The sequence below is a fragment of the Passer montanus genome, unplaced genomic scaffold, assembly GCF_014805655.1.
Source record: "Passer montanus isolate IOZ18808 unplaced genomic scaffold, ASM1480565v1 scaffold1, whole genome shotgun sequence".
NCBI classification, from domain to species: Eukaryota; Metazoa; Chordata; class Aves; order Passeriformes; family Passeridae; genus Passer; species Passer montanus.
Window position 1 is genome coordinate 11,698,185 of NW_024356504.1, and position 13,096 is coordinate 11,711,280.

The 13,096-nt window shown below is 34.6% G+C and overlaps 1 protein-coding gene across 3 annotated transcripts in view; it reads left to right on the forward strand.

Moving 5' to 3' along the window:
• KCNH7 (potassium voltage-gated channel subfamily H member 7) overlaps positions 1-13,096 on the forward strand; it is a 207,960-nt gene that overhangs the window by 176,599 nt on the left and 18,265 nt on the right. For all 3 annotated transcript variants that reach the window (XM_039702380.1, XM_039702390.1, XM_039702399.1), the window contains 3 exons: positions 7,406-7,658; positions 9,450-9,655; positions 12,154-12,253. In XM_039702380.1, the coding sequence (XP_039558314.1) occupies positions 7,406-7,658; positions 9,450-9,655; positions 12,154-12,253 (559 nt within the window). The remainder of the gene's footprint in view (positions 1-7,405; positions 7,659-9,449; positions 9,656-12,153; positions 12,254-13,096) is intronic.

Here is a 13,096-nt window from a genome sequence, read left to right on the forward strand (position 1 = left end):
CACACATACTTATATATATATATATTTATATATATATATATATATAAAATAACATGGAGATTATATTTCAAAAGATGCTTTAAATTATCCTCAGTAATATATTTAAGAATCCAGGTAAAGTGGAAAATAAAATATGAAAAAAGGACATTAAACAGAAACCCTTTTAATCTCAGGAGTAATTGTGCACTAAGACTAAACTTACTAAACTTGAATTTTAAACAAAGTTCTACACCTTAGATTGCAAACCAGAAGATAATACTGTATGCTTATTTGAAATTGTTAAAGTTAAAATTAGCTTTAAAGACCTACAAATGAAATATGTTGAGGCCTTGTTTATTTGTTCATTTTCTCCTTCTGCCCCATTTCTACATATTTTTGATTATATTTCATTACATAATGTATTTTGGTTAAAAACAGTTCCGCATAATTATGCATGGACTGGATAAACAGGATTTGGGATTTATTTTAATCTGGATAAAAAATCTTGAGTCTATAGAATAAGCATAATTTAAATCATGTCCCTATGATATACACTGGCAAAGTCAAATTACAGAAAATATGTTTACATTGCATATTGTTTCATGAAAGATGTCACCAGTCCCTAAGATTCCAATTCTTGTAATATTTTTAATTATCCTGTTCTGGTTTTCCTAAATTCTTTTTGCCTTCTTTTTCCTCTTTCATTCCTATGTTATCAGTCCAGCACTGATAATAGCATGCCTATGATGCTTACCCTAAAAAGATTAGTTATTTAGTGTTTGAGATTTTTTTTAAGTTATGCATGAATTTTTTTAAATCCTGTCCCACCCTTTCCATGGATCTTCTGTGCATCTGAATAGCTTTATTGATTTATTTTACATTTTAAAAGAGTTTGAAGTAACTAAGTGGGAAAAGCTGAAAAGCATTTAGCCCAGTGCAAATATTTATTAAAATTTTGGGTGTGGGACAGATGTCTTTTGGTTTGGGTTTTGTCCTATAGCATGAAAGGGGAGAGCAAGTCAGAATTTTTATGAATGAATGATTTCTCCTGCAAGCATCCAAGTAAATGGTTCATTTTACCGTTGTGATTATTGTGTTGGCCACTGTGATCATACAAGTACAGTAGGACACACACCTACCTTGAACCAGCAATTCTATAGTGGCAAATAAAACCAGGTTCACCATTGCCTTGAACAGGCTTCTTTTGTAAGAAATTGGCCACTGACACCTGGTCGACGTCACTACATTTTTTCATTCTTGCTTTTCCTCCCACTGTGATCACTTCTTACAACACAACCTGTTTTAACAATAGAACCAGTGCCTTAATATATTTGAAGCAGAGGATTAGAGAAGTAAATTAGGCTTTCTAAAACAGCAAGGAGAAATTCTTTGCACTATCAAAAGACCAAAGCAAATTAGATGTGTTTGGAACAAAACCTAGGAGTAAATTCTTAAACCAAGGGAATATGTAATCGTGTTGGAACTTGGTACTGCTATTTGCCTATATGTTAGAACAGAAATCACGACATACAGACCAGCCACAAAGTACCTTATGAGTAGCCATAAACTTGTTCTTTTATTTTCTAAAAAAGGCAATTTTAAAAATGTGATCGCCTCTATTGAGTTGAGCTATAGAAAATAAGACCTCATAAAAAATACTTTCAAGGATGTCTATCTATTTCTAAATGATCCTTTATCAGTTTCTCAGTGCATCGTATTTGGTGGTATAAAATCTCAAAAACAAGAGCAATTAATGTTTCAACTATTGTATTTTTTGAAATATACAAATCTGGTCAATATTCAACTTCTACAGACTTAAAACTTTTCTGTTAGTAAGGGAATCAGTTGAAGAAACTGAAATAATTTTCCATCTGCCTTGTTCAGCAATGTATCATATCACAGAGATCACTTTTCAGATGTACTCAGAAACTGTAAGAGGACTGTAGAAGAATGGTCCACTGCAGCTTCACTAATTTCAGCATAAATGTGTGACATTTCAGATGTCACACATCTGTGTTGTGGCTATGACAGAAAACAAAAGGTCCTATTCTTGATAAGGTTGTCAGGCTTCAATCTCATTGAAAGGTGAATTAGCTCATTATCACATACTGCTTCTCTCTCTAAACTGTTGAAAGGAAACATACTGAACATTTCTTAAAAAATCATTCCGTACAAAAGAGGGATTTTTCAGAAATATTCTTTTTTCTATGTGGAGCCCAAGAGCTTCTGGAGCAGTATGTTTAAAAAATCATTCTGTACAAAGAAGCGATTTTTCAGAAATATTTTTTTTCTATGTGGAGCCCAAGAGCTTCTGGAGCAGTATGATTGCCAGCTGTGACCCTGTTCTTTCTTTTCTAAATGCTGAAAATACTTGGAAATGTTTCAACCTTCTACTTACAGAAATAACTAATTTCTGTAATTAATTATCACAGGAATATTGAATAGTAAATTCTAAATTCTTTCTAGAGATAAAATTGCTGAATTACAGAAATGTTTAGTCTAGATAATGTTATTCAATTACAAGAGTCAAATGTTTGTGATGGAACTAAATCCCACACTGTTCTCCATCAGAGGAAACAGCTAGTGGGGGACAGAGATCCTAATTCAAAATCTAAGCAGTGCAATTTGTGCAGCTAGAGAGTATCAGGTCAGCCTTAAAATTAGGAGGCTGGCAAAAAGATGAAAATTAAGTACACAGGTTATTTCATCCAATATATGAATTAATATTAATTAATTTCACTAATTTTTTCTGAACAAACTAAGACAAAAGGTTAATGAAAATAACAGGTTTTAATATAAAGTTCAAATTTTATTATTCAAATATTTTGAGAACTTTATTCAGCGTTTAGTGTTGCCAATGTCAACATAGCCTGAGATCTCACTTCTGAAGGTGAGAATGAAATAGATATTAAGTACGTGTGGTCATGACATAAAATGAATTTACTCCTGCCTCTTTGTACTTTCAGCTGCTCAAATTTTTTGCTGTGTTAATTTTTGTTATGGATCAGTTTCTCAAACCATTTCACAAGGAGAGGTCATGACAAGGCAGGAATAATCAGACAGAGTGGAGGACCAGAATACTCTTCCAGTTTATGCCATCTGAAATTCTCAGATGAACTTGGGAGTATCCCTTCATCTTTCCCTCTATATGCTGGGCACCTGCCACTCATAAACAAGTCTGACTGGTTCTAGGACAAGAAAGCTTTAGTCACTAGTTTCAACATATCCCAAACACAGCACAACACACAAGAGCCCTCTTGTGCTCTCTTCAACTGCTATTTGGTATTTAATGATCCCACCTATATTTCAGCAGAGAAAATGCGCAACAGAAGATTATATGCAGAATTAAATGAGTATCTTTGATTCTAAGGCTACAAGCACTGAAGAATCTCTCATCCTAGGAAAGGGAATAGTTCTAGTTCCATGCTAGAACTGGGACTGCTCAGCCACATGGGAGAAATGAAGGCTCACAGTGGATCACATCAATGTGAACAAATACCTGAAGGGACAGTGTAAAAAATGTGGAACGAGTTTAATTTCAGTGGTGCCCAGTGACAGGACCAGAGGTAATGGTCACATACTGAAACTTTGACCAAAGACCAGTAAACACATTTTTGCTCTGAGGATAACTAAGCACTGGTAGAAGTTGTCCAGAGAGATGGTGGCATCTCTGTCCTTGGGCGTATTTCAAAGTCATCCTGGCATCACCCTGGCTACCAGCTCTAGGTAGACCTCCTTCAGCAGAGAGGATGGACCAGATGATCTTTCCAACAAGATCATTTCCAACCTCAATCATTCTGTGATTTTGTTGGTATGGAATGAGGTATTTCCATGTTTAATGAAAATTATTGTAGCTAATATCCTGGTTTGCTTCAGGTTAAATATTTTTCTAAATATTTTCTGTGAGTCATATGTCAATACCTGTTCCAGAACTGAGGATTAAAAGTCTAAAAATTGTCATGAATTTTATAATTAATGCAAAAAACCCAAGGTTATCTTTGTTCCAAATAGTTGCTTGTTGCCTGAGATTAAGGCACAGAGATGTGTCCAAACCTGTTGTCACAAATGTGCCTGATAAATATGTGATACCTTGCTGTCATCCTGAGAAAAGAAACTAATGAAGCTGGACTCCTTCTCCCCATATAAGGATCGCATTCTTCAAGGCAGTATGAATCATGTCCTTACTATCCTCCTGAAACAATCACTTATTGTATGTAAAATGTTCTACATCTCTCTAGATGGTGTTATCCTCCTCTGTAAGCATGCCACCTAGATAAATCAGCGTTATTTGACATGGAGTAAGTTTTATTCCAAACAGGAAGAGATAACTGAACTTGGATATGTTAACTATCAACGACAGACAACTGGAGCCTGTGGTCACAGCATCTAAACTGATCTTCCTTTACTTTTTCTTCATCAAAGGGGGAAGGCTAAAGCTGATTTTATGTCTTATACACATATTTTTAAAAATATCTGTGTGTATTTCTTGAATTGCGCATGAGTTCTGATTCCAAATATGATTCTAACAATGAGAATCCAAGATTTTTCTCACCAGGGCCCTGTGGAATCATAACTGAGGAGATATTGTGTATAACAATAGAAATGTGTTAGGAAAGAATGAAACAATTGAAACTCAAATCAGTATTTAAATGATTAATTAATTTTGTGTTTTTCATTTATAATAATATTATTAAACAGCAGTTCTAATTTTAGAATTTTTAATTTTTTTTCTTCTGAAGACTGCATGGATGATTTTCTAATATTTGGTATAGGCAGAGTGTGTACAAATTTGATGTTGATGTTGATTCTCACAGTATAACATTTTTTTCAATAAAATTTCAGTAATGAATTCAGAATACGAGAATGAATGTAACAAATATTTGAGAGTTTGGGTTGACAAAATGTCTGTACTGCACAGCATAAAACTTAGTCTGGAAACGTCAAGTTCTGTATTATGTCACCTACTGGACTTAGATTAAACATCTCACTACACAGAGTGTGTGCAATATGGTAAGCTCTTTTTGGTAATGTAGGTTTTGCCATTGTTTTAATAAATTTATCTTCCAATCAGCTTCTTTCTTGAATTTCTAAGCTTGTATTAATGGAATCATCTCCATTGGAAACCAATGTTATTTAGTCTTCCTTTTAGGCACTTTAAAACTGTGATATTAAAGAGTAGATGTCTTTCCTCTCTGATGTATAAAACTACTTTAGAGTGTAAGCTCCATGGAGCAGGGACTTTTTAGTCACAGATGCTCGAAAAGAGGCTGGTATATTTCAGATGTCTTTGACATAACTATCAACTGATATGCAATGATTTTAGAACAATTTCATGACAAATATAAATTAATTGTAAAAATAATTGTTTCTATAAGGGAATATCCAAAGTATCTTCAGAAATATAAACCAACACACATTGTCTGCATGGGTTTTGCTTAATGGTAAAATACAATCCCTAGAAAATCAAATAAACAGCTGATGTGAAAAATTAAAACTATTTATTCTAAGTGTAATCTAACTGCTCATGACTTCCTAACAATTCAAATACACTTTTCTTGTAAGTACTTCTGAATTCAAAATACATTTCCTTTTTCACATCTTATAAAAAATGGAGCTCCTCTAAATTGTATTCAGATACATGCCTAAAAACAAATTAATTCAAAATAGGTCTTTTACACTCACATGACTAAAGAACAATTTCAAAATAAACACAATTCTTCTTCTCCTGTTTCGTTTGGTGAACGTATTTGTTTCTCAGTTTTTCAATATCATTGAGCAAATAAGTTCCTACAACCAACAGCCTTTTTATTTCAAAATAATTACATTATATTAAAAAGCATAATTGGATACTGATATTTCTAGTGATGTGATAGATACTGAAAACAGAGTGATGACACAGAAGCTTTTCATTTATCATATTTTCTTTTGCTTAGTGTTGTTGAATGCTGGCTTTTTCTGATGATGTATAAATTTCACGTGGTGATGCCATAAGGCTCAAAAAAATTTCTATATCTGTGTGTTAAAACACTGTTTGTTATTTCACAGCATTGATTTCCATTAGCAATCATAAAAACATTTCAATTCTGTTAAAGGTTCTAATTCTGTTAAAGGTTCTAATGTCTCATTTTTAAAACATAGCTTGGGTTGTGCAGACAGAAACCTCATATCAGAAATGTGTTCATTTTCACCAGCAAGGGATATGAGTTATGAATAATTTCTACAATGAGAGTGAGTGTACAGGATTTTTTTGTGCTGAAGTAGAAATTAATATAGCAACAAGTGAATGAATTTTGGATATATCTTTTCTCTGCAGAAATGTTTACACATGTATAAAAAAGTGCAGAGGATAAACAAGCATGAAATAATAGACTGATCTAATAACAAAGAGGCACATCCTGTTCACATATTCAGGAGACTTGTGGCATCAGTACATACTTTGCCTTTAGTAATATGCAGCAGTTGTAGCTGTCCCTAGGGAAAGCATATGACCCAATCACATCACTGACAGCAGACAACAGGATATAACAAAGAAAGGGGATGTGTCACGCTGTGTCAGCACGCACAGTAACAGTACTCCCATGAAGTCAGTAGCAGAAATGTTTATAGATTCTAAAAGAATCAAAGGTGTATTATCCTACAGAACTTAGAAAAGTTCACATGTAATGACCATATTGTAAATATTCCTTTCCTTCTAAACAAAATTAACATGTTGCCATGGTACCCAAGAGGAATCCCATGATTCTACTTCAGGCAAACTCCTATTGTTCTGAGTAAAAAACGAGCAAGGACCACAACAAGTAGCCCTGTTGTTTGCTGAACAAATCATCTATCTATGTAAATCTGCACAACATTCTTGTTTCAATAGGTCATGTTTCTTTCTTTCTGATAAAAATCAAAGTCCTACACTTGCAAGCAGATTGTATTTAACACAAAAATCCTAATAAAATGCCCTCACTCTGAAAAATATCTGATCTTCTTCAGATAGCTCTCATTTTACAAATATCATGGTTATTTCAGCAAAAGCCTCTCTTATAATAAATGTAGTACTTTGAAAATTGATAAAAAGGAAATAGATATATGAGTCCAAATAAGTGAAATTTGGGCAAGACTTTCCCTTTCACTCTCTTATTTGTTATTTTCCTGCATTATAGTCATTCATGTACCCTGATACCATTTCTTGCAGTAAAAAAATCTTAATAGCGCATTTTGTAACCACTATATAGGTTAGTATTTATAGGAGTACTCACATTGTAAAAGCTTTGCAATATAAATTACACTATGAATTTGTTGAATTTTAATACTCCTACACCTTTTAGAACCACGTCTATTTGTAGGTCACTTCTTTCTTTTTGTCCAGGAAGAAAACAAAAATTATATTAAGAACTTCCATAGAATTTGCATGAAATATTTATGCTTGTCTTTCCAGGTCCTGAAGGGATTTCCAGAATGCTTACAAGCTGACATTTGTCTGCACCTCAACCAAAATTTGCTTCAGAATTGCAAAGCTTTCCGGGGGGCCAGTAAAGGCTGTCTTCGAGCTTTGGCTATGAAATTTAAGACAACACATGCACCTCCTGGAGACACTTTAGTGCACTGTGGAGATGTTCTCACTGCTCTTTATTTTGTGTCACGAGGCTCCATTGAAATCCTTAAGAGTGACATTGTTGTAGCCATTCTTGGTAAGTACACTCGTACAAGGCATATTAAAAGAGTCAGATTTAAAAAAAAAAAAAAAATTTATTGTTACTCCTGGAACAGGAAATTTGTAAATTTTTACTATTTTTTTAAATCAAGCAAATAATTTAAGAAGGAAAATCTACATTACTGCAATCATTCAATCATTCACCAAAGAACCCACATCTTTGGATTTCTAAAGATTTATCTTTAGTCACATTAATCCCTAAGTGAAAGATAAGCTTCAAGTTGTGGCAAGAAGGTATCCAGTTATTGCAGTTCTGATTATGCTGCAAAATCAAAAGTCAAGGCCACCCTGTTCTTAAACAGCGATGAAGGTATTGAGACACACAGACTCCTCTATTTGCTAACGGGAGCAATCTACTCTGGACATTCGAAATGTCTTCTAGAGATTTTCAGAAATATCTGTTTCTGCCCACTAGGCATAAAGGAAAAGAAGAGAACAACAGATTAATTTTATCTAGAAGTAATGACACCAGTGTTTTCCCTATATGTCTTATTAACACATTCTTGTTTGTATAGCATGATGCGTTACTTTTTTTCTTTCCTAACAAAGTTGGCTCAGGACAATGCTCAGTCCATCTGGGAGCTCATCTGCAGCTGGTTAGCTACAGCAATATGAAAAGCAAAATAACTAAAACCTTGCATAACGTGACTACAGTTTTCTCCAATTTTATATTAGATAATAAGAATGCAAAGAATGTACAGAAACATATACCAGCTGCAATATCATTCATATGTTGTCTTTCTGTTAATTGGCCACTGTAGGAGCTTACACTCAGAAAAGCAGCTGAAGCAAGATGTGGACTGGGGGCAGTATGTTGCTATACTTTGACTGATTATTCTGTTTATACTTTGCAGGGTGGATATGTGAGCAGAACAAAGGTGTGCCTAAAGCAATCCTTCCCTAGGTTTAGATAGTGTTATCAAGATAATTTATCATCTCATGCTGTTGCAGCTCATCAGCTGTGCCAGCTTTAGGCACAGACAAAGTAGGGAGCATGCAAGTATAACACTGTGAGGTTTTTACTTAACTGTGTAAGAGTCTTGTCCTGATTATGAGCAGTGTGGTTCATCAAGGAATTCATCTCTCACATCAAAAACATGTACATTTCTGTACTATTTCTATTGCACTTGCAATCAAGACAAACTGACAATTTTATGGATTCATCAATTTCTTCCTGGGCCAAAGATGCAGACTGGACAAGTTTATCATATCATGCACATCAGATCCCTGTGCTCTTACACTGTGGCAGAAAATCAGGTATTTCGGTATTTGCAGGGCCATGCCACTATATCTCTTCCCACCTATAGCTGCCCACAACAGCGACTGCAGTCTGGAGCCTCCCTCTCCCAGGAAATGGTAGGTCAGACAGGTGTGCACAGCTGTATCCAAAATAAACTCAACCCACATCTGTCGTGTGATCCATGAGGTAGGAATCTGCCTATAGCTGGCTCCAGTGAATGAGTCCCTAGTATTGTGAAGAATCTACAAAAAAGGATAGATTATATAAAGGAAAATTACTCTGCATAAAGATCACTCAGAAACCTAACAGTTTATCAATAATTAGCCAAATCTTTTTAGTTAATCCCTCTTTCTGAAAAACCTACACACAGAAATGGACATAAATACTACTTAGTGCGATGGGAATCTGACTGTATCACTTCATGTAAAACCAAGTATTCTATGCCTTTGTCATAAAGAAATGCATCATTCAATGTAATGGCTTATTCATGTATAAAATAATAATCTCTGTTTAATTTTCTTTCTGCAGGGAAAAATGATATTTTTGGAGAGATGGTACATCTTTATGCAAAACCAGGAAAGTCAAATGCAGATGTGAGAGCTTTAACTTACTGTGACTTACATAAGATCCAGAGAGAAGATCTACTGGAAGTTTTAGATATGTACCCTGAATTTTCTGACCTCTTCCTCACCAATCTGGAACTAACTTTTAATCTGAGAGATGAAACTGCAAAGGTACATATAATAAGTGATTTTTCTCTCTTCATATTGGGCCAAATCTGTCCCACAGTAACAAAACTTGAAAATAGCATTTGAAAAACTAAGGTTCACAAAATGAAAAGCTAAAATCCTATATTTAAAAAAACATACTCTCCTGATGGCTTCTACTGAAGTCAGTTAAACTCAGTAGAAGTCTGAAATGAAATTATTCAGATGATGTTAATCTAACAGGATTTGGTTCTATATTTAAATAGTATTAAGGTTTCACCCAGGGGGATTTTGTTAAAGCCATGGAAAATATGGTTTTATTAGATGACTATAGCCTAGGTCACCATAAGGGGTACTTTTGACACTAAATGTAATTGTACATCCATAAAATAAGGATAAATCAGATTATCCAGGTTCCTTCTATGTCTAGCAATAGAAAATATTTAATAGCCTTTCAAATAAGAACTGTTAATTCCCTTATCTTGGCATGCACTCTACTTCCTAGGGGACTAGAAACTTAAAAGGAACTTTTCAACTTTCACTGTCTTCAGATTTGCAGGCATTTCTTGGTCTCTTTTTCCCACAGTGACTGTCCTAAATATCCCCTTTTGCACAAATTACATATTCAGGAAAGTCAAAATGTTTCCTAATTTCAGACTGACAGGATTACTCTGACTTGGGAAAGAAAGGGGACATTTGGCCAAATGGGGAGTGGGGAAATTCTCTTGCCCAGCTTGTGCTGCTGAGGCCAAAGGCTTCCCCAGAAGATTGTAGGTACCCCAGTCCTGGCCACCAGGCAGGGACTACAGTGCCACAGAATGACAGGTTTACATTTCATTATTTCTGAGATAATGCAATTTTGTGTCTTCCTTTTAAGAAAAACAGAGGTTCAGTGAGAAGGAACTAACATAATTTGGCCTCAAAGGCCTTCTAAGAAAAAAGGAGAAAAAGAACACTAAGTTTTGGGCTGCAAATCATAGAGACGTCTTTTCTAATCAGGTGGAGATCCTTATTTTTTAAAAAAAATATAACAAATACAATTTCTAACGAGAAACTTTTTATATTATGATCATTTTTTAATAAAATATCATTCTGAAAATAAAATACCTTTTTTTTTTTTTTGGTCATGCCTTTGTGTGCATTGAAAAGGTCATAAATATTAATTACCTATAAAACACAACACAATGAATGTATAGTCTAGTGATAAATTTAAGTTAAAACTGAATGTCCATATATTTGAAAAATTTCTTGAGGATAATTTCACATTAATGATTTAACTCTGAGCAATTATTTCTTCCAATTACATTGTCATCAGTGTTTTATCATTATTTTTTCCTTAGATCAGAGACAAGGAAGGCAGGAGAGGCTCGGCCATGCTTCTGAGCTTGCAAAATCACAGTTTTTCTCGAGCAATTCCACTTTCTTTCTTTCCACTCTCTATTGCAATCCAGAAACTCATCCCCCAAAAGAAGCATTGAGCTCATTCTCATTTTCAAAACATCACTCAGATCTAAATTTGTTATCAAAATAATAGGTGCTTCTGCATCAACTTCTGCCCCTGCCCTCTTGTTTGTATGAAAGTACCTTTTTCTTCCTGCAGTTACTCCACCAGTGGGCCACCACTGAAACACATTACTCGCCAGGTTTAAAGTGAAGGGACAGAGAAAGATGAAAACGCTTCCCAGCTCCCCTCTGCCCTTCTCCCACATGCAAATCTGCTTACTTGAGTGGTATGGGAGACCTCACTAGCACAGGGAATGGATATAGGTTGAAGCCAGTGCCATGGGTATGTACACAAAGAGCAAAACTGGTGTTGTATTTGGTAATTTGTAAATTTCTTAAAGTAGAAAAAAAAAGAGTTAAATACATCTCTTACCTACTGGAAAAAACACTGCAATCTTCTCAAGGGGGATAGAAAAAAACAACATTGTGTTCTGGTACAGAAATAAGTATCTGAATGATCTAAGTCTGATAAAGAGGAAGGGAGGGTCTAGAAAGATAAAATAATGAGGTAAAGTGCCCGATGCTTGTCAGGCCTATATTTATTGTAAAATATAACCGTTGTAATCATTGCAAACTGTAACCTTTATAATCATTACCATTAGTCAAATATAAATATAATTGCAATCAATTACCACTTTACTTCTTGAAATAGTATACATTCTCTGTTAGAGGTTAATTTTTTTTCATTAATTTGTCTAAGGTTATGTAAACCAGAACTGTACAAGTTCAGAGAAGTTGATAACACATGAACACATGTATTTCCATGTAAACTTATTATCAGTATAATTTTATTTCACCATTAGGTGACAACAGTGTTGGTTTTGCTCAATTTGCATAAGCTTTTTTAATGTTAGCCTTGGGCAATTCCATTTATTAGCTGGTGATGGAGAGGCTGATGCAGACTGACTTTAATATTGCCTTTTTTAAAGCTCGAACATGATTAACAGTCAATCATCTATTGCAAATCTGCCCTCTTTAGATGGGACTAATCTGTCATTTTGTTTCATATTTCATTCATCAAGTCTGACCTCGTAATAAGATCACAAACTACCAATGATACGGATGGAGATAACTGCAAAATACGAAGACGGAAATTGTCCTTCCAAAGTGAAATAGAGAAAGGTAATTAACTTCATTTCTTACATGAGACAGCACTGCCTCATTATTCACTGGTATTTCACTTGGTAATGCTGGGTGCATTAGGGTCCATGTTGGCAGTTACTGGAGCAGCCTTTGAGAATCCAGCTGGGCAGCAAAACTTCTCTGTGCATTAACCCCTATATGCTTATGTAGAACTAGAAGATATATGTTTTACCCTTCCATGACTTCACACCTTCTGTGAAGAGCTGTTCTAGCATTAAGCTACCTTATTACCTTTGAGGCATGCATATATATATATATGTATATTATCTCTTAATATCTATTTTCTGAGACACCATGTTTTAAACTGTGTGGACAACCCAGTCTGTGGATTATTTTATCTCCTCAGCAAAGCACTTTTTTAACTTGATGCTAGGTGGTGTTTCTCCCTGGAATTGAAATATTTTAAAAATTTAAATTTTAAAATATTTCAGGACGCTGTAGATTCACCATAGTCTGATTTTGATCCATATGGTAATGTGTAAAAGGTTGTCCTGGCAAAAAGTTTAGGTGTTACTTTATGTGCTTACATTTACATTAGCAGCTTTTGGGAGTAAACCTAATGAAGGAAAATTCGGTGAAACATTAAACTTTTTCACCACTATTCAGTACTACTAAATACCAGAAACTGTAGACAGTAGATCTGGTGAGACATCAACAGTAATGAAGACAGCTAAGTTGATACACATGGATTTTCATTTCTGTGTAGGAAAAACACAACTCCTTAAATACCATTGCACTTTTATGGTTGAATGGTTTGTCTGACAAATTACTGTTTCTGTTATGCCTGTCTTTCACACTCCACAGTTAAACCTCAGTCCTAAA